Source organism: Myripristis murdjan, chromosome 2, assembly GCF_902150065.1.
Source record: "Myripristis murdjan chromosome 2, fMyrMur1.1, whole genome shotgun sequence".
NCBI classification, from domain to species: Eukaryota; Metazoa; Chordata; class Actinopteri; order Holocentriformes; family Holocentridae; genus Myripristis; species Myripristis murdjan.
In genome coordinates, this window is record NC_043981.1 from 1,703,676 (window position 1) to 1,725,940 (window position 22,265).

General features: G+C 37.8%; 2 protein-coding genes across 4 annotated transcripts in view; one reads left to right on the top strand and one right to left on the bottom strand.

Annotated features, from left to right (window-relative positions):
- dhrsx (dehydrogenase/reductase (SDR family) X-linked) overlaps positions 1–2,461 on the bottom strand; it is a 35,827-nt gene extending 33,366 nt beyond the window's left edge. Inside the window, exon 1 of the mRNA XM_030070333.1 lies at positions 2,181–2,461. The gene's annotated coding sequence lies outside the window, so the exon portion shown is untranslated. The remainder of the gene's footprint in view (positions 1–2,180) is intronic.
- Positions 2,462–4,389: 1,928 nt separating this feature from the next.
- Positions 4,390–21,929, top strand: cd99 (CD99 molecule). Of its 3 annotated transcripts, XM_030073615.1 has the most exons (15): positions 4,391–4,640; positions 9,055–9,078; positions 9,267–9,314; positions 9,777–9,812; positions 9,988–10,032; positions 10,219–10,251; positions 10,384–10,428; positions 10,587–10,625; positions 11,152–11,205; positions 11,999–12,070; positions 13,167–13,199; positions 14,272–14,304; positions 18,214–18,327; positions 18,462–18,515; positions 20,225–21,929. In XM_030073615.1, exons 1-15 carry the CDS (start codon positions 4,580–4,582, stop codon positions 20,251–20,253), a joined length of 720 nt encoding a protein of 239 aa, XP_029929475.1. In that variant the 5' UTR covers positions 4,391–4,579; the 3' UTR covers positions 20,254–21,929. The 3 variants fall into 3 exon arrangements, with proteins under 3 accessions (XP_029929493.1, XP_029929475.1, XP_029929482.1); XM_030073622.1 differs by lacking the exon at positions 10,587–10,625; XM_030073633.1 differs by lacking the exons at positions 18,214–18,327; positions 18,462–18,515; positions 20,225–21,929 and adding an exon at positions 14,982–16,895 and having other exon boundaries at positions 4,390–4,640.
- Positions 21,930–22,265: the final 336 nt, after the last annotated feature.

A 22,265-nucleotide genomic window follows, 5' to 3' on the forward strand; every position in this document is an offset into this window, starting at 1 on the left:
TCTGCAAAATACCCCAGCAGACAACCCAGTCGTATGACTGCACACCCAATCCCACCATCTTTAAAAATGTTGTGGTGAAATGCTGATCAGACCTCAATGCTCCCTATTTCAGAGACCCCTAAGTCAGGGACAGGTGTGGGATACAATGCTGCTAATGCAGAGAGCAAGCCCATTAACTGGCTGGGACGTTGTGTCCATCCCAATGTGTTTTTAAAAAATGGATATTCAAGCATTCAAGGTACAACTAAACACACTGCAACCCCACTCCTCGGACCCTAAGAGTCAGTCCAGCAGTCCAGAGGTTTCGCTTACTGCTGTTCAGGAGACACTTTTGGATTTTGCTCCTTATGGACCAGACCAGTGATTCTACATGATTTGCATAATGTCTACAAAATGTATATACTTCACATTTCATATTTCCTATATCCAGTCATCACTTTCCATTCATTACACTACCACATTACAGTTGAATTTCAGAGCCTTCAGACTCTTCACTGCAATAAAGTTGTCCACATTAGTTTTCCTAAAAGCAGCAGCACTGTTGTGTTTTAATGACTTGAATTTGGGTGGAGGGAAAGGGTCCCTCTGCTGGAAAATAGTCGCCAGGGAAACATTTGCTTTGCACAACCATTTATCAGATCTGTGGTTCATGAATCATGATGACTTTGTTAGCCACAGAAGCAGAAAATTATAAGGTGGCTGTTTCAACTGAAAATTCAAATTTGAAAATGGAGGGATTTTATCTTGTGAAATCTTTTGCACAAGATGATTTGCTAAGTGGTTTGTTGCAATGACAAATGTGAGAAAACTGTAGTAAATGGACCAACATTCAAAATTGGTGGTATGATCCTTTAAGGTCGCACTCACATAAGTGGCGATAGACATCAGAGAGATCCCAGGAGAAGACAGAAGGGCAGAAGTGGATGAAAGAATGAGTCACACAATATATATTTTTCCCCTGAAAGTTTTCATAAAGTTTTGAAAGATTTTTTGTAATCCAGTTTTTCAAAAACAGAAAATGTGGCTTAATATTGGAAATATTCAACATAAGATGAAGCCAACTTAGAACCAGGAGGGGACATCTATTAGAGGTGTCTTATTGTTTCCTATTCAATTCCAATCACCACATCATAAAAATGGGGTGAATGAGAAGAGTGAACAAATGCTACCTGATCATAACTCAGTGGCTGGTATTTTAGAAATTTCTCTTTATGCACTACAATGAAAACTGAGCTGTAGGTGCCTATGTCATATTCCATGTAGACAGCCAACACCAAATATGAACGCATACCTACACTTTTTCCAAACCAGACAGAAACTATGTATTTAAAGCATGTGTGCCTCAACTATGTGCCATAAACTCACTTCGAATATTCAAAACCATAACCAAAACTCTCATGCACATATTTCTGATTCAAGTCAGACAGTAGAAAATAAACACAAACACTCATTCTTTTTAATGTCTTTGCAAAATAGACTATCCTCCTTTTAATGATGACATATATGACCACATAAATCCATATTACACTGCACAGGAAGTATCAAATTGATGCAAATTATATGGACATAGGGACCTATAATTCAACACTTTTCTGGAACATAACTGATTTTTCAATGTCATTGTGTGACTGGAGTTCATAAACACACATCACTTTCTCCATGCTTTCATCACCTTTTTTTTTAGGAACACATACTGAATGTACAAAATATCAGGGACATCTTCCTCATATCTGACTCTTTATCTACATCTCTGTCTTTGTGATTTCTAGAGATGTAAGGGAAATCAACAAAGGATAATGGCTTTTACCTGGATTCACCTCTTTGGTGGACTTGGAGGAGAGAGGGCATGTCCCTAATATTTAATAGCCTATTCAGCTGCTGGTAAAATCTGCATCCACTGAATGTCTTGTTATTTGGATTCAAATGATAAGATGAATGATGATATTCATACGCCACATCTGCACTACACAACACAAAAAGATATCTATTTTCTGCCTTTCTTTTTTTCGGAAATTGATGGCAGCTCAGTTCGTGCAACATGTTGAATATGAATTCAGTTCAAAACAAAAGCTACAATTCAAAAACACCTAGTCCTTGCATCGCCTGACTGCAGTTAAAAAAAAAAAAGAAAGAAAGAAATGGAAGGAATGGGGTGTCCATGTGTGTGTGGGGGGTGTCACCTTAAGGTGCGCACTGATGAGGGTCACCCTGTCGCCGGGGTCTCCTTGTTGGTCTCCCTAAGGTCCATGCCGATCAGATGCCGTGATCGCAGTCCACGTCTCGGCAGATGTACCACAGGATCACATAGAGGATCAGCAAAATGGCAAAAATGAACAGAGCCACCAGAATCGCCTTGGACACCGGAGAGATGAAAGACTGCATTTCAGCAGAGGGATCCTCCGTCAAGATGCCCTGCCGTTGTCAATGATGCTGTACACACACACACACACACACACACACACACACACACACACACACACACACACACACACACACACACACACACACACACACACACACACACACACACACACACACACACAGCTGGCATGTCCTCCGCGACGTCCGCAGTGAAGTTGAAAACGCATCAGCCTGCATGGTGTTCATTCTGCACAAGCGCCGGTAATTACTGTGACAAAAAAACTATATTTTTCTTTGAATATGCGCAAACATGAGAGGTTAATTCTTGGATTCAAGTTAAAGGCGTCTTTCTTTCTTTCTTTCTTTCTTTCTTTCTCTCTCTCTCTCTCTCTCTCTCTCTCTCTCTCTCTCTCTCTCTACTTATCTTCATAATACATCTTTGGATCATTGGCTTCCTCCTGATGTACCAGAGGAACAGATGATTTGGGGTGAACTGTGATGAATATATGGTAAAGTGATAATAGCCTACTTTATTTTTGGAATTATTAGTGGTGAAATAATTTGAAGAATGCGGTGACACAAAAAAAGGCAATCATTCCTGAATCAAAGTTAAGATCTTTTTTCTTTCTTTCTTTCTTTCTTTCTTTCTTTCTTTCTTTCTTTCTTATAAATTTAATTTTTGCAGTTTTCATTTTGATGACTGATTCGATCAAAGCTTAAACCAATCAATCAATCAATCAATCAATCAATCAATCAATCAATCAATCAATCAGTGGGTCATAATGTTGTCTGTAAGCTTACTTTGCAGACCTGTATCTACATTAATAATTTACATACATTGTCCAAATAATATCATGTTCGGAAGTATGTTTGTTAATGACACCAGATGCATCATCATCATCATCATCATCATCATCATCGTCATACTCGTCATACAACAGTTACTTAGAAAATTATGGTGACACTGTCTACTAACTAAAAGCCAGTGCCAGAGTTAAAATGCTTTTAAATAGAATGGACTGTGTCCTACACTAGATGGCACACCAGCCTCAGTAAAAAGCTTGGTTCATTTTGGGACAGGGGCGTGGGGCTTTTGATTACCCTAACAACAGCCAAATTCAAACTTTTCTGACGCAGTCAGGTTATTTTAAGTGTGGTTCCCCTCTGTGCTGCTGGCATCTGCATTTGCCGCATGTCTGATTAAAAGTAGTTGTAAGCCTTGTATAAAAAGTAAAGGACAACTTTGACTAGTTCATCAATTACAGATTGATTATCAGTTATGTTTTAGAAACACTTCATTTATTTACCCCTAAAAGACCCATTTCCATAGACTGTAGGCTAATTTGATGCAATTTACCATGAGTTAACATAGAGATTTAAATAGGGCTAAAGTTTTGGGTTAATTTTGCTCATTAAATGCTCATGGCTCCCTTGTTTATCGGTAAAGGTAAACGTGTATATCTGTAGAAGATAATAAGATCTCTGGGAAATAAATAAATAAATAAATAAAAAAGGGTCTTCTGGTAAATGCGGCAGACAGCCTCTAAACCAAGCAGCACTGTGCTTCAAGAAATTTTGCCTCAAAACGCCAACAGCAGGCAAACCAGTAATAAAAGTTGAATTGTTCTTGGAATACGTTCTGTATGGTGGTTCAAATGTATGCCGAAACGAAGAGGGGGTCGTAACAATTTGAGAAAAAAAAGTTTCTGTGAGGTGCGCATATTTGCATATAAGAACCTTTAAATAAAATGACCATATTGTGAAGGACGTCTGGCATGACGTCGTCTCCATGAACAGCGCGAGACAAACTCTGCCTCAAAAATTCAAAGGCGACTAAACGTCATGTCAGTTTCGTTTACATTGCAAGTCTCAATAAAATTCCATATGTCAATAGGATAATGTGATAATATATGGGCTAGGCTTAGTTGGCTTACTTTTTCTCAACTACACCCTCTGAGACGCCCCTCTCGAAGGCTACCACACCCAGTCTGTATGTTCAAAGGGAAAGTTGACTCATAACTGTAACCGGACACCAAACTGTGTTCGCCTTCGTTTCCAGCACCGCACCAGAACGCGGTGTCCACATCTAGCAACCTTATGACAAAGCATAGGTAGCCAACACTGAGTTTACTACAGCTAGCCTACCGGTTTGGGTGTATATAACTTGTAGTCTAAGTCTGAAACAACTGCAAAGAAGAGGTGGGAAACTGCAGTCGAAATGAAGCTCTGGTTGGGGTTCGCTTGTCTTCTGTTTCTTGTTAGTGGAGTAGTCACGCAAGGTAAGCCTTTGAGCCCTCGGCACTTCTACACTATTATTAGGCTACTCGAGGTAATTATGGTGTGTAGTTCAATTCCCCTGCCTTTTAAGGTGACGTCTGACTTATAGGTTAAGTTTACATAACTTTGTGAAGTTACTGGCGGTGGGGGTGGGGGGGTTATCTAACTTAGCGCATGTTACAGTGTGAATTAATCATAGTCAGCTGTAAAAGTTTGTTCATGCTAGCTGATTGGTATTTGTAGCACTATTGTAACTGCTCAGTAAGTCATCTGGATCAGTGTGTCCCCAGTCATGCTTATTACTATGGGCTTATATAATGACAGACATGACAAGTTAGAATTTATGGATTTCAGAGTATAATAACAATGTTTTTAAACGAATGGGTGGCCTTGAAACGAGTAAAGTTCATTGAATTGCTTGGCTGCACATTTTAAAGTGATAGTTTGGATTCTTAACCATATAGTGGTATTTGCTGCTGTATGTGAGGCTAATATGCCAAGTTTGGTCCATTAAATCCCTCCACAGCTTGCTCCATTATATTTCGTAGGCTATGCAGTTTCAAAAGGGAAGGAACCCCACCTTGTTATGATGGGTTAAAGAGTCTTCTGCCCCACTGAAACCCAAATATACAATATCTAATATAAAATATAAATGTATATAAGCATTTTACTCCATTGTTTCTGCTTTCATGTACATTTCACATCAGAATAGTAGATTCAAGACAGACATTTAAAAGTGTTACATTAATTCTATGAGTTATTAGTTTTTGCCTGAGGTGCTTTATCCTTCCTCATCCATAATGCTAGTCACCACAACGGTGTGCCCCTCCCATTTGAAACCGCATAGTCTGCTTCTAAACATTGCAGCAAGTTTTTCAATGAATCATTTCGCTATGGGTCTTGACTTGACATGATCTGGACTAGAGGAAATTGGTGGTCTCATTTTGATCAGTGTCATACCCCCCATCCCTCTCCCACACCCCACCCAAAAAGAAGCTGCATGAGTCCTTGAATTTTCCAAATCAAATACTTGAAAGGCCCTGGCTCACAAACACCTTAGAATTGGGCATTATTCAAAGAGTTAATTGTCTGGCATCATATAGTTCAGGTGACTTGATGGTTATAGAATAGAATAGCTTAAAATACTGTACAATAATAGAATAGAATAGATTTTTTTTTTTTTTGTCCACACAAGGAGGAAAATTGCCTTTGGCTTCACTTGGCAAGTAACAAATCTAGTGCATTACCCATACTACACACATAGTTCATTAAGATACAGTGTTTGCTGGGGACCTTTGGGATTACTTGTGCTGGATGATGGAAGTCAGTTGTTGAGCTATAGCACACCATTTCTCTGATCACATAAAATCAGAAGTGATTTTTTTCTTCTTTGCACTGCATTGGAATACTTGCCTGAAGTGATTTTTCAGGTAAAATGTCAGGTTGCTTTGGGTGGCCTGTGATAAGTTTAGCCCAGGGGTGTGTGAGCAGTGTAATCCTTCACCACTGAGGCACTCCACCTAGGAGAGGTGAACACTCCATGATGAGAGAGCATTGTAAATGTGAATCAGAACATGTCAGTGGACAAAATGCAGTTTAAAATCAGCATGTCGTCTGATAAATTGGCTGAAATCTTGACGGGAAACCACTTGAAGTTTGATTCATGGTTAAAAGGCAGCAAAAACCCACTTCCATCTACTACTAGAATTACTTGGACCCGAAATCCGAGACTTCTCCAGCTGTGTAAGATATTGAAATGAGATGAGACGAGACAAGATGAAAAGAGATGAGACAAGATGACTTGAGGTGCTACGGGATGAGATGAGGAGACGAGACAAGATGACTAAATTTTAGTAATCCTCGAGGGGGGATTTGGGTCTTTTCAAAAGCAAATTAGCAATTGGCTACAGCAAAGAAAAGCAGAGCATAAATAAAATATAGTAAATGTTGCTATTAAACATGATAGAACTGTCAGATTTAACATTTGAACCTATTATGTAGAATGCATGGATGAAAAATGGAATGCATGGATGGGCCAAACTGAACTACAGCATTAGGTAGTTGTGCTGAATAAATAAATATGGAAAATGTAACAAAGCCTGAAATGTCTACAATAAACAAATGAGAGGAATATCAGAAAAATAGATGTGACTTTAAAACATATATTCAAGCAAAATGTGCATTTAGTTCATATCAACAAGACTACAGATGGAATAGATGGATACAATGTAATCGGCACAGCAATGACAAGGACATGTAAAGCCTGTTTTGCTTGCAGATGAGCAGACAAATGCAGTGTGGTGTGTGTTGAAGTTTAGTTGACTGGTAATTCTGGAAATATTATTTATGCCCCTCTCTATCTGGTTACATCCTGTTCAAATGAGGTCAAGACGTGTAGAGCTAACCACAAACATGCCAGGCAGGGCTAGATGGCACGCTCTCTGTTTTCAGCTTGGCTGTTACTGGCTTGAAATTTAAGCTTTCACAGGCCAGAATGTTCCCTCCAAAACTACATAAATGAAGTGTCTTCCATGGAAGTTATTTTTTGTCCTTGGTGGAAAAGTGTCTGAAACAGCATGGGACAATCAAACTCTCCATTGAAACCCATGCAAAAGGAAGTTTTTCACGAGTGCCAGCAGATTTGTGAGGCAGGGTGAGTCATGTTGCATCACAGGATTTAGACACAGCCGTCCTCGAAGAGTAAAAACAAGGGAGGAACCTTCATCATATTGGGAGTGGATGATGCTGCCTGGCCCATAAGGTTGGGGGAAAAATAGATTCAGTTTGATTTTTTTTTTTTAAATCTGTGATGATTTCTGTATCAAAATTGCTGAATCGAAGCTTTGTCTCTAATTTAAATAAATAAATAAATAAATTAAAGCGAAATTAAATCAAGATACAATACATTAATTGCATCAAAATATACATTTTCCTTATTTTATTTTTATTTCTATTTTTATTATCATTTAAAATGTTTATTTTAACTTAACTATTATTTTTAACTTATTAACTTTATTTTTATTTCTTATGAATTTTATTTTACTTATTATTTTCAAATAAATTATTTTACTTTAATTAAGATAATTATTTAATTGTTTAAATAATTTTATTTCTCATATTTATACATTAATTGCAATAATTATAAAATTCAAAAGTCCTTTGTTCACAATTGCATGATATCAGTCGCTTATTTCCATCCCTATGGGCCATATCTCATTTTTAATAGAACAAAACAAAACACAAATAAAATAGTGGTTGGTAATACAGTTGCTTTTGCAGATTTACATAGAATTGGATCAATTTATCATCTCAGATGACACAGTGTGAGATAAACTGAAACCGAGCGTGCGTACAACCCTAGCAGACCCTGAGCTGAGTGAAGCAGAGCATTACGAGGTCTGCATTTCACAATATTACCCACTCTGGCATGGTCATTTTTTTCCTTCTGAAGAGTTTTGTAGCCTCCTGGGCAGAGAGTGTTGGAATATGCTTTTCCGTGGGGAAGCACCTCACTAGTTTCAGTGGTGACTCATGCCAACCATACTGCTCAAAGTATCAGTCAGCAGGCCATAGCAACCAACAAATTTACAGCATGACTCCCAGCAGGACCCAAACACTGCATGCATGTTTTTTTCCATTATGAAAGGATAGCAACAATACAGAATATTAAGGGAATGAACGCACTGGCTCACAATCCAGAGGAATGTCTTTTCTTCAGGATATTTCAATTGGTGATGTTGATTCATTTGCAGGGTTCCCACACGTCCTGGAAAGCCTACAAATTTATGGACTAGTCATGGATTTTGAAAAATTATAAAATTTATAAAGTTTACATTTTCAAATGATTTCCTGAGCTCACATTGCACATTTTTAGATGCTGACGCCTTGTTTTAGTGCCCTTTGATACCCGGCTGTTGTCTTATGCTGTTATGCAGCGCCATATGTTTGAAAGGCAAAACAGGTCAAAAATACGCAAAACGACGCTTTGATCAACACAGTGCTTGTGTAAAATCAACACATTTGTACGCCATGAGCATGTTCATCTTTTTTCTTGCATGTAAACATGCTGTGTAACGCAAAAATGCTTCTGCAGCGTGTTATTTGAGACATCAGTTTCACAGTTTTGAGTTAATTGGCTACTTTGTCCAATTTGTATTATTGTAAGATGACTTTCTGTGAGCAACACCTGACATTTACACAAGTCACTGAATATGTCCTTAAAAAATGGAAAATGGGTCCCTGAAAGAGTGGGAAACCTGTTATACCCAGTTTACCCAATTTCTCCTCAGGGATCAATAAAGTGTTTCTGATTCTGATTTCTGATTCTGATTTACATTGTTATTGTGGTCCAGCAGGTCACTTCAAGGCTACCAACATTTAACCTGTATTGTTTTCTTATTTTCATGTCTTCTGCAGGATTTGACTTGGGAGATGCCGTGGGTGAGTGACTTCTTCACCAGGCCCTAAGTGTGACCATTTGATACCATGATGTTTGGCCACCAGTTCTTGGAACTCTTTGCATTAAATAAACATCACAAATGACAAGTGTCTGATAAGATGGTAGTCTTTTTTTTCAATATTTTGCCTGTTATGGTCAAATGTTCATACCATTCCTCTGTGTTTCTTAGATGAAACACCTGCTCCGAAGGCTCCAGTGGACAAACCCAAGGCCAATGGTTTGTATTGTGAAAGTTTTAAAAGTCTAGGACCTGTAGCCACACTGACATCCATGATAGCCTCAGAGAGTTGTGAGACTCATGAAGAGAATGTTGAATAGTTGTGTTAGGTGTTGTTGCTAGCTTGCTGTCACATGGTAGTTTGTGTAATTATGCCTTCAGCACTTTCTGTTACTATGACGATTCATGAGCTGTGTTGAATCAGTGTTGAATATGGTTTTGATTTTGCAAACTGAATCAACACTGAAATCATCAAACATTGATTCAGTGTCTTATTTGTCAGCATTAAGTACAGGTTAACCTTGAATTTTACACACACACACACACACACACACACACACACACACACACACACACACACACACACACAGATCCAGATCTCACCCTTTTCATTCCAAAGTGTCTAAATAAATAGAGTAAAATGACATCTAGTGCTAATATTTGGACTTTTTCCCTCTCTAGATGATGGGTTTGACCTCAGTGATGCTTTTGGACAAGGTAAATTTCAAGTCTAAGCTGCCAGTTGTCTTCTGTGTTGACTTAATCATACGTTAACCGAAAACACTTTAATTTAATGTCTCTACAGCAGTCATGATTTTTAGTCTCAGACGCTGCAACAGTGTTGGTGATGAATATGGTTTGCTCTCTCTAAATGAATCATTTCCCCCTTCAGATCCAACTCAGAAGCCTAAGTCCAAACCATCAGGTGGCAATTCTGGTGAGCCATGTCATTCACTGTAAATTATTGATATCATATATGCCAGTGAATAAAAGTAAATTCATATATTGTGTTAAAGATCCAGTGAACTGACAAAAATCTTGGGAGCTTATTCTACCGTGTCACTAATGAATCAAATGCATCAAATGTGAAATAACTTAAATTTTTTTCTCTTTATGTTTTCAGGGGTGGATGACATTCTGGATACCTTAGATTTTGGTACACAATACCTCAGTTTACTCTCTTTTACCTTTTCATAATATACAGCATCGATTTAACTGTCTCACTTTGATATTTATATTTCGTATCCATGTGGGACTTGTTGTTTTAATACCCTTTTCAATGGTTTAGGACCCCCCAAAGCTACAAAAGCACCAAGGAAGCCAGCTGACAATGGTAAGAACAACTGTGCCGTACAGTCAGATTGAGTAAATGCTGATAGAATTCCACAATTTCTGTCAAGTTAGATATAATAACGTACTGACAACAAGTAGGGAATTTTAAAGCAAATTTTAAAGCATTTATGTATTCTGTTTGATATTTTACATTCCTAGATGACACTGGATTTGATCTAGCTGATGCTTTTGGTCCAGGTACAGTTTGCAGTAGCAGCTGCTCTTGAGATTTAGTTGCTCACCTGACAGTAGAAGGCATACTTGCAAGGGTTTGACCAATATGAATTTTTTGAAGGCTGATGCTGATATTTTTGGATTGAAGCTGGTGATAGCTGGTAGTTTGTGCCAGCATCCTTGAAAAGTCTATCTTTTCCAGCATATCGGAGCTGGATGTCACCTCAGCAGACATATGTGTTGGTCAAACCCTAACTTTAATGTCATTCTGCAAAAATGTGCTCAACGCATTCTCCTGGTGGGTTTCTGCCGTCATCTGTGTGTTTAATTTGGTTCGGTTTGGGGCTCTCTTGGTGCTTCTGCCTTTATGGTTTTCTGGCCTGTCCATCTAATCTTCTGGCTTAAAATCAGTTTCAGGTGATTGATTCATATGCAATAATCCAATGGTGATTTTGCTCTTTGCAGACTCTGCTTTCGTGTCATCGTAATTCCACATCATCTCATTATATTTACCAATTAATTGATGAACTCAATGTCTTTCTAACCATAGATCCCGACCCCAAACCTAACAAACCTGCTGTAAACCCAAGTGGGGGTAGAACAGGTAAGCCCACAAATTCTTCAACTGATTAACTTTTCCTCTTGACTTCTTGGTTACTTACATATTAAATTCACCCAAGACCATTTGTGTCTTTCAATGGAGAATCCAATTCAAAGAAATGTTGGCGTAGTCTATGTTAAAGCAAGGCAGAGTAATATAACAAAAATGGGTCCTGGGACTTCTTGTTTTTTATATTAGCATAATCCACTTCATCGGCACTTGTTTAAAGTGTACTTTTGGGAGATGCGTTCTATGGAAATGAATGGAGAGATACAAATACAGTATTGTGGATTAGCAGCCTAAGGGAGCATCAGCCACTAATGAGCATACATTTTGACCATGTGGACTCATAACACCCAGCTGACTTTTGAACCCAACACTCTAGTTCAGTTTCACTTTAAGCAAATAAACAAATCCTTGGTGTCTGCACTCTAATGGAGTGTGCAGAATTTTTCAGGAATATGGGAATAATGGGTTGTGATGACATACTATCATGTGAAACTAAAGCCTCTCATAATTTTCTCAGTGGTTTTATTTTGGCTCAATTTGAAAAATTATTGGCCACAATTTCCCAAAAAATCTCAGGGATCATCTTTGAATATACTGTCACGCTTTAGATGAACAGGGTCCAGTATACTGATAGAAAAACTGTTCACAAAGACTATAGAACTACAATTTCAAGTTCCTGAATATTGCTGTATTGAGAAATTTGCCAGCATAGACATGTGGAATGCCTGTGAATCTGGGTTTGTGAATTTGACTGACTCATCCTTTGTATGCATCATTTCTTAATTAGGATCATTTGGTGACTTTGACTTGTCTGACGCGGCTGGTGACGGCTACAAACCTGATCAGACAGGAGGAGGAGGTGGGTCAGCACTACCACCCCATTCATTTTCCTAGCATCCTATGTGGGAGCAGAAAATATATGACTTGATAAGGTTTTTGCTGTTAAAACCAATTACAAAACATCAGATCTCTGTCACATGCTAAGGAACGGATCAGAATTGGGACACAAGCTGAAGACTGAACATTAAAGCATTAGTTTTAGACATTAAGGCTGTACTTTTGGGATTAGGTTATATCAGAAAACTGGTGATATCATATGCTGTCGTTTCTAATTTGGTCCAGCAGTGTTGCCCCATCACTGACTTCAGTGGCTATGTTTTGTTATGGGTTGCCATGGTTTTCTTAACTTCTTCAGTGTTACACAACTCGAGAAGAAAAAGAGGCCTGGTGTTGATCATGCACCCTCCTAGATTCTAAAATGATGTCTTATCACCTAATGGCTGAGAAAAACAGTCAATTTTCACTGTAAAATGAGTAAAAGAACTGCTACATTTTTAGAATCAGAAAAAATACTGTTTCTTTCCAAATCCAGCAGACAAAGATTCAACACATTGTCTTTGTTTTTCTCTCTCTAAATACACTGATTTAGTCAGAGCATGGAAGTAATTACTTGTTCTTTTACCAAAGAAAGAAAATGGGGGAAGAAAAAAACCCTAAGCTTACAAACATAATCAGAGCCACATGCCTGTTACTCAGATCTGATTTTGCGCGATAGTTTGCATGAAACAGCGGGTTGGATATGAACTGAAGTAACCTGTCATTAAACTGCAACTCCACTAGCAGCAGCCCTCATACAGACCATTTCCACTGGGGCTTTACAAATACTTTTAAAGCAGACATGAAATAAGTCCTTAGTCTGCGTATTCCATCTCATGATGTGGACACAGAGTCCTTAACTTACACAGTAATGGGGAAGCACTCCAGAGAGGCTCTAATGCTGGTCTATTACTGTCCATTTCTATTTAAAGAACCAACACACACTAGTTATACCCACTGTTTCAGCGCTGGTTTGTCTGCAGAGCCATTTGCAGGAAGACAGGCTGTAAAAGAGGCAATAGTTAAATAACCCTAAAAAGTGTTTTAATTATCTTTTTTCTGTTTGGTTTTAAATCTAGGCCGTGCCCAGGATCCTGGCTACGACCCCCATGGTAGAGTTTCATTCTTCTTTCTCTACCTTGTTAGCTTCAAAGGGTTGCTAAACCCAGTTAAAAACAGGGATTAAGTGTTACTCAATTCCTCAATTTAGTAGTAGTATAAGTAGTAGTATATGCCATGTAATTAGTTACAAATGTTTTCCTGGGTAACATTGCTGTGGAGCTCACCTGCTAAAAATGTACAGTTTGGAGGCTTGTAGCTGCAGAGTTGATGTGAGAAAGCCCACAACGGATCCATTGCTACTTAGAGCTGTGTATTTAGATGCCAGCCTTTGCTAGCTCTCACCTCATTTTTGTCTTCTGATGCAATCCTCAGTGTCCTATGCTAACAAGCTAACAGTTGCTGGTAATAGGCCAGAGCTTGTTGTATGTAGTGCAGGACATCAGGTGCAGTTGAGGAGTCAATCAAACGGGGGTGGGAGGAATAAAAATTGTGGTTGCACATATATTGCATTGTAATGATGAGAAAATCCATCCCTTTTATACATGACACGGAAGACAGTTTTGAGCCACTCAAATACCAGCATTGCAGCATTGCTAATATGAGACTACTTCAGATGTTTTGCTCAAACAAATAAGCCTTGTGTAGTTTCATTGGTAGAAGAATTTTCTTTTTCCCAGAAATGTTGATGGAAGTAGCCCGAGTCGACTGTCTCTCTTTTCTCTGAATTCACTTCCAACATGGCCAGGGAGAGGGGGGAATAACAGGAAGGAAAAGGGTCTATGGGAAAAGTGGTCTTACATGTAATTTGTGAAATGAATGCTAATTAGCATTAGTGCTGTTATTATCAGTATTATTATTTCAGAGGAGAGTTTCCTTGCGCCACGATGGTCTGACCGCTGTTTGATATGCTTTTCCACTCTGACAAGAAAACTGTGGTGGAGCCACTGAATATTTGAGATGTTTCAGTAAATTCAGTAAATATGTATATTATTGCCACAAAATATTGCGTAAAGGGAGGTTCAGTCCATAAATAATCATACTGGTTTTATGTGGTCTGACCACGTAACTAAATTGCAGACCATCAGCTGCAGCAGAAATGATCAGTTCTGTTCTTGTTCACAGGTGGTTCTGATGGAGCTGGTGATCAGGCTCAAGGTAAATACAACTCTCTTGCCTTCCCTGCTGTTCTGGGAGAAATTCCTGTTTGTGTTCCCTCTTTTTCACTGTCATGGTAGGCGTCATTATTTCTACCTGATTTTTCCTAGCCTTCTGTTGGGACTTTCCTGTTTCCTGTCTCAGTTGTCCTGTCTCTCAGGAAGTTGTTATGTGCGCTGTGATCACCACTGTTTGCCTGTGGAAACCAAGATGTGTCGTGCTGGAGTTTGGTTCAGCCCACATGTGGCTGTTGTGTGGATTGGGTGATTGTGTCCCCATTGCCACAGATACAGTTTTAAAGTTTGATCAATATATTTTTCTTTCACACCACAGCCCTAGAAACATTATACAATGAGAAATAACATACCTTTTGGAAGAGTCATAGACTGAGAAGCATATGGGTTTTATTAAAAGAAAGTTACATGCACTTGAAATGATGGCCAAGGTAAAAATGACCTTGTGGTGGTGGTTGTGTGAAAACACTTTTTCCAAACTATAATAATTATTATTTTTCTGCTGCAACAACCCAATTTTCCCATCCTTTAAGTTTTATCTCATTTTTGGATATATCTATGGATATATTTTGGGAGTTTTGTGCTGACACCCAGACATTCATATTAGCATCCCTGGTTGGATCGACCTGGCTAAAACCCTGCTACGATTGTGTGTCGTTGCAGATCTGTCCCTTCTGTGGGCCCAAATCCTGAAGAGGCTAAATGATAACATGCCAGAGGAAGTCTATATTTGGATATCCAACTTTAAGCAAATCATGGCACCCTTGTTAGAGAGGGCCATGCAACTGCTGGAGGCTCTGCCGTGAGCCGATCTGTTTACAGAGTCCAGTTGGTTCTCAGGTCGGAGGTGGCACTCGGGCCAGCGGTTTACAAATGCTTGATTTCGAGTTGTACTGGATGGAATATGTCTTGGGACAGACTCTCAGAAATATAGTTGGGTGTCTGAAAAGTCTGGAATTGAAGTGATCACAGGCTAAATCAATCAGTCAAACCTAATTTATATAGCACCTTTCATACATATTAAATGCAGCTCCATGTGCTTTCCAGTAAGATGCACATGGATTCACAGTCAAGATGACTCATCTGACAAGAGTAGTGTAATGAAACAAAACAGTTAAAAAAATGGAAATAAAGTGATGGAAAATAAAAAAAGGTCAAACCACACAAATAAAAAGAAAACCAGAATACCACACAGTGCCCAATAAAAGAGTAACAATGGGGATAAAAGTCAGTAAGAGAAAAATAATAATCACCAAAATAAAATAAAGCATCGCAGTACCATACTGTTTAAAGAGATTAGACATTTAAAGCTCAACTAAATAAATAAATGCATGAATTAATAAATCTGATTTGTACGGGGGAAGTGATGTGGTGCCAGGGCATGTCCTGATTTATATACTAGTAAGAGTTCAAATCAAATCTGCCTGTCAGAAGAATGTGGTGTTAACCTGATTCCAGACTTCACGGACACCCTTTAATTGGGTGTGTGCATACTTTTTGTCTTTCGCACTCCACCCATCCCTCTTGTTTATGAGTCACTTATTTGTTTTTAGTGCTCAATCTTCATGCTGTAGTGGAGGATCAATCCACTTGAAGTCACTTCAACCACTTTTCTGATGATTATCACTGCCTGGAAGTCATCATTATACAGGATGTTTAATAGGGAATTAATTGTGTGTTCTTAAAATCTCACTCACTGGATGGATAATAAAGATCAATATAAAAGTCAAATTTCATGTTTAGATTTTAGGAGGCTGTTTAGGAGACTCCCAGACCCTTTGCATAGTTGGTAATATGCCAGCGGGAGCCAGTCTTTCCACCAGCAAGCCATGATTCATCCAGCATGTTTTTTTTTAGAATAGCTCTCCTTGCTTACAGAAAACAGCAATATATATGTATTTTTTATCTGATTGTGCTTTTCTTTTTCTTTCTTTTTTTTTAATTACTATATGAAAACTGCTGCAGTAAGACTCTGAAAAGTTACCAGAAATAAGGCAGATTTTTTGTTTCATTTAAGTGGGAGCTGTTTTGCGCTTCCTATTCATTTTTATTCAAACATGTCTGTGGTGGAGAAAACCACCACATTCACATTTGTGGATGGAAAAAGTGTCTGTTTTCTGCTTTCACGAGCTCGTGTCGAGACACGCCTGGCTGTCAGTCCAGAGACCTTGGAGGTAGTGCAGTTTAGCAGTAGTCAGCAGACATTCTTCACATAGCCAGCATTCAAAGCTCTCTCTCTATTCAAGACTTTGAGGCACAGTCCTTTTCCACTGATGAAGCATCTTCTCTTTGGAGAAACTAAAACTTATTTTAGATAGATGATCATATGATGATTTCCTCCCCTTGGCATCTCCTGCACTATGAGCTGTTCCTTGTGCACTCTTTGGTTACTGGCAATATTTTCCTGGTGTGTTGTCTTGTCTTGTTAGCTTGTCTTTGTTACAAAGGTCCTCTTTTTAATGTTTGTTACCATGGTGCTGGCATTGGATTGTAAAAGAGTCCTGAGAGGTGTTGTGTAAGATACACTTTTTTGTGTTTCAGCTGCAGCATCAGTTTGTTTTCTCTTGCTATGGCCATAATAAAACCTGTGGAATGGTCAGAGTGCACATGTGTTTTGATTTATAATATCATCAAGGTGGAAAATGAACTGTTTGGTCCATCTGCCACTAAGATTTTTTTTTTTTTTTCACACACTGTATTTTTAATAATTACATACACAACCGGCATGACTTGTGTTCCTTAAATGCTTGTGTGAGGCCTTTCAGCATTAAAGCATTTAAACACAAGAAATCCAACTTTGACCCAGCATCACTGATCAGACTATTTTAATATATTGTTTTAATGATTTCTTTTTTACAGTATGAAGGAAAAACTCCACTGCTCCTCAATACGCCACACTTTATTATACTGAGCTTTCTGCCCTGGACCACCATCAGAGCAAAGTTTAATTTAAAAAAATAGATTTTTTGTTAATTTTCATGCAATTTTTAAAATTTAAATTAGGGATAATAGATAATAGATAATTTGTTAATTGCCCTTTTCCCACGTTTTTGAAAGAAATCAGGTGAATTAGCTCAGTTTTCAAAAGGGTTAAATAGTTCCAATTCTTTTTTCTTTTTTTGTTGTTCTCATGCCAGATGAGGACAAATCCGTTGTTTGAGACATAAATTTGTTTTTGTTGTTTTTGAAGCTTCAGTGGCTTTTTAACGCTACATGACTTTTTATCTGTTGGATGTCATTGTCATTGTCAAATCTGGGGAACATAGGATGCTGGGAATATAGGAATGACTCCCAGTCTTTCTTTCTTTTTTTCTTTTTTTGGTGCCCAGGCAACGCCCTAGTTTTCTACCCAACACCATCACGAGACACACCTCTTGCTCATGACTCAGTGAGGGTTTGAAAATCCAAACCCAGTTAGTGCATGTCAAAAGACCAGCGAGGCTTGTTCAGGCAGTCCATGTGTTTCTGCACCACAATCCTTTTGTCTGCTGCCTCTTTTGTTCCAGTGTGCCCTTGAGGTTGGGCATGTTTCATTTCCGCTTTCACTGCCATTGTCTGGCCCTCAGCCCTGCTTTGTGTGGTTGTGTTCATGCAGTACATGTGCAGTGTTTCTACCCACACAGTCTTTGTGCTGTTATTTGTGTGTCACCAGTGTATAGTCTAAAAATCCAAAAACACAACTTCAGCGCGTCATTACAGTTATTTTCCAGGAGGTTGATTTTGTTTGTTATAAAAAGCTTTTGACTGCCACCTTGTGGAATAACCTCAATATGACAATTGTGGCATCAACACAGGATTCTTATTTTTACGTTAAAGTATGTAACTTATACAAACTTTCCACTTTCTGTATGAAAGATAAAATCACTAACTCTTTTTTTTTTCTCTCCTGTGGCAGCTGGATCTGGACAGATTGCAGGAATTGCCAGTGCCATAGGCGTAGCTCTGCTGGGTGCTGCGTCCAGTTACTTTGCTTATCAGAAGAAAAAACTCTGCTTCAAGTTGCAAGGAGGTCAGTCCCTTTGCCTTTATCATTTATCTTTTTTTTTATCTGTGTCTTTTGGAAGAAATATCTTATTTAACACGATATTGTTTTAAAGTTGGTATGCAGTATTATAGCTCAGATTATGATTGCTCTCTACTCAGGTGTCGATCCAGAGAGTGGCAAGGGCCAACATGGTACTCATTCTGATCCTCAAGGTAAGTGTCTTTCCCCCCAGATAATTTGACATTTTGTTTTTTATGTTTAATGTTTAAAATATAGTATTGTTTGCACACTTGTGATTCATTATTATTTGAAATGTTAAAGGACTAGTCCAAATTTTTTGGAGACGGTCACTATGCCAAAATCATAGTAGACAGTAGTACACAGTATTATAACAGTAAAAAGACTGACTTTTTTGATCTAAAAATGTAATTTGTTCTGTTTATTATATTGCCTGTCTATTTGTAAATTGTAAAAAGAAATGAAACCTAATGTAGCCCTATATCAGTTCAGTCCCATCTGTCACCACCTCCTTTTCCTGGGCAGAGAGGCTAAGTTAGAGTTTTGGGTTGCATAGTTACCTGGATGTGAAATGAGTCCACATTGTGGTGAAATATCCTCACAAGTTGCTAGTCCAGAAGACTGCATTTTTGTCTCTCCACTTCTTGTCTCTCTTCAGTTCCATAATGTGGCTAAATGGATGCCAAAATAACACTTTTACTTTTAGTGAACAAACTCAAAGGAAGCAGATTATGCCAATATAAAAAGTAATGGTATCCATTTTTTGAGAAATAAAACTACTCTTTACATGTTTTCATTTGAATTGGAAAGTAGATTCAGCAGGTAACTCTTTAGAAAACATAGCAATCTTGTGCCAGGAAGAAACAACCACAAATAAGTGTAATTACACATGGGGAAAAAAAAAAAGTTGTCTTTCATATTGGCATACCCCATTTTGTTTGCGTTGGCTTATGTGTTAAAAGATTTATTTTGGAGCTGCTTTACTATGGAGGTGAATGAAGAGAAATACAGTATTGTGGATTAACAGCCCATGGGAGCGCACAGCAACTACTGAGGATATTTCATTTTTAGGATATTGCCACTTGACTTCTACAGCCCAGCATACTGTATCCCGACGTGTTAGCATGGAGGTCACTCAGCATAATATATGCTACTTTAAAGTATTAGCATGGATCCTGCCATTGCATTATGTATGATGGTATCTTGGAAACATATGCATATATTTTTGAAATTGTTACTTCTATTTTTGTATTGTTTCTCTATACAGCACTTTGTAACTTTTGTTTTGAAACGTGCTATATAAATAAAATGTATTATTATCATTGTGATAACAACAACAACAACAACAACAACAATGATACCACTACTACTACTACTACTACTACTAGGAATGATAATAATAATGAAAATAATGAATGATAACAACAACAACAACAACAACAACGATAATAATAATAATAATAATAATAATAATAATAATAATGATAATAATACTTCTACTACCACTACTATTATCATCATCAACATTATCATCATTGCTCAACAAAGGCTATGGAACTTATTATGACTCATGGAGCATGGAGTACCAGGCTGCCAGAAGTTTTTCTTAATGACTTGTCTGCTTAAATAAAAGGTAAAAAAAAAAAAAAAGTGCCAGAGCTAATGATGTAACAGGGTCACATGGATGATTTTAGTGTCTGTCCCCTAACCTAACAGGTATACTGACCAGCAATACAGTCCTCCAAGACCTCCATGCATTCCTTAGCTTATTATCATGGTACCAAATCAAGAGGAGCTACTCTAACTTCATGTGCTTACTGCATAGTTTTTAAAAATAGGTATGATTTTGAGATGAATTCTGTTAAGCTTATTTGGTTAATTGTTCTTTTGTGTCTTATTACAGTTCTCAGCAACCTGCTCAGGACGTCCTAGTTCTCCTGTCCATACTCAGAGAAACAAGACACCTCTTCCATCAGTTGGACTACAAACTGTTATTTGTCGTCTTTGTTCAGAAAGACTATGATTTCTGTTTTTGACACAGTTTGGTGGTAAGTCTTACCACCGCGCACTCAATTTTTTTTTCTTACATGTTTTGCAGACCTGGGGTGCACAGCATTGTAGCTGCAAATAGGTTTCTATGTCAACATAGTGGGTTGGATTTACTGCCCCAGACAGTTCAGATCAGGTCTAGTAAGTTGTCACAGAAAAGAACTGTGATTTTGACACTTTTTGATACTCATTGAACAATTGTATGTGACACAACCCACCCATCTGGCACCTGGTGGGATAAAACAAGCCATACAAAAAGTATTTGCATACAGCATTAGGCCCAGATTGGATGAATTTTAGCACCTTAGATGTTGAATACACATCTCAAAATCTGCTTAATCCTATCCATATCCTATTACACAGATTTGTTTGTTGCCACCGTCATTTAATCATGATGTAACTGGATAGAAATCCAACAGAAGGAGTTGCTTTTCAAATCAAATGTTGATTGTAATGTGTCTTGAAAAGATGCTGGGTAGATGGAGGTTATACAAATGCAAGGGTGAAAGTTCATGTATACATACACTTTATGTACAAAATGTCAAGGACGTGCTCTGTTTCCAAGAGGTGAACACAGGTGAAAGCCAGTATCCCTTAATGATTTCCCACATTGAGTCTTTACCAATCACAAAGGAGGACATATACATTAAGAAAAGCATGCGTTTTTTTTTTTTTTTTTTGGATAAAAATAATAATAACTGTAATGATAATGTTAATAAAAAGTGGCTACAACTAAATATGAGCAAGGCATGGCTAATATTTCGTACATTCAGTGTATGTATTTGCATATATCTGTATATGTAAGTAATATTGCTTAGGATCATGTATGTGCAATCCTTTTATTACACGTGTATGATTATATTTGTGCATGTAACATATATAATCCTAAGCATTTTATAGTTTGTTGATTATGATCCTGTGCTTGTGTGTGCATTTCATCAGTTTTATTCCTTTCCATATATTTGCTTTGCGTAGCAGAAGAGCAGCCGTGAGACACTGGCAACACATTGAGGCACTCAGTCGGGCAATTATGCCTACAATTATGATCATCAGCATTTTTTCCCATTATAATTGTGTTCATTATCACCTACTATGTTATCAGTGTTAAATTTGTTCTTGGCCACATCTCCATTGCCTCACAGACTTGCCCATGTGTCATCATCTTATTGGTGCCGTAAATGAGCACATTAAAATGTCATAGAATCAAAGCTATTGCTTTAAGGGATTGTGGTGGGTGAATTCCTGCTATGATACTAAAATATTTAAATGAGTTTTATCCTCATCCTTTTGAGCTGTAAATACTTTGGTCTAATGTGTATAGATGCCCTGCTGGTTTTTGCCGTATGCTGCAATGCGTTTTGAATTTTCCAGTATCAGCAAAAGTGATCTCAAGTTGAAGTGTATTTTGGGCGATTATTTTTCTTTTACACACAGACTTTGTCCAGGTATACTACATTTGTTGATTAGATGAATGTTACTTGTGTTTTTTTTTTTTTTCAGGAGTGGATTTACACTAAGTTTACTGTCGTGCATTTTCAATAAAGTGGTGTTGTACAGTCTATGGACTTTTTGTGTTTTTATTTCAAGATACTACGATTGGGTATTATGGAAGATACTACTGAGGAGTGGTGTTAATCTGGTTGACTAAAACTATGCCAAATTTTTTATCAGCAAAGCTTTTTCAAGGATAAAAACAAGAAAAACCACACAAAATGAATCTTTGCTGAAAAAACTACAACACAATATGTTCATCAACAAACAGAAATAAAAAAATAAACAAATGAAAACACAAGTCTTGAGCCCAGATTGGAGGGCAACAGAAATATAGGCAAACCTTACTTTATTGTTGAAGGTATAAAAACAAAAGCTAGACAAAATGTAAGACGCTATGATGG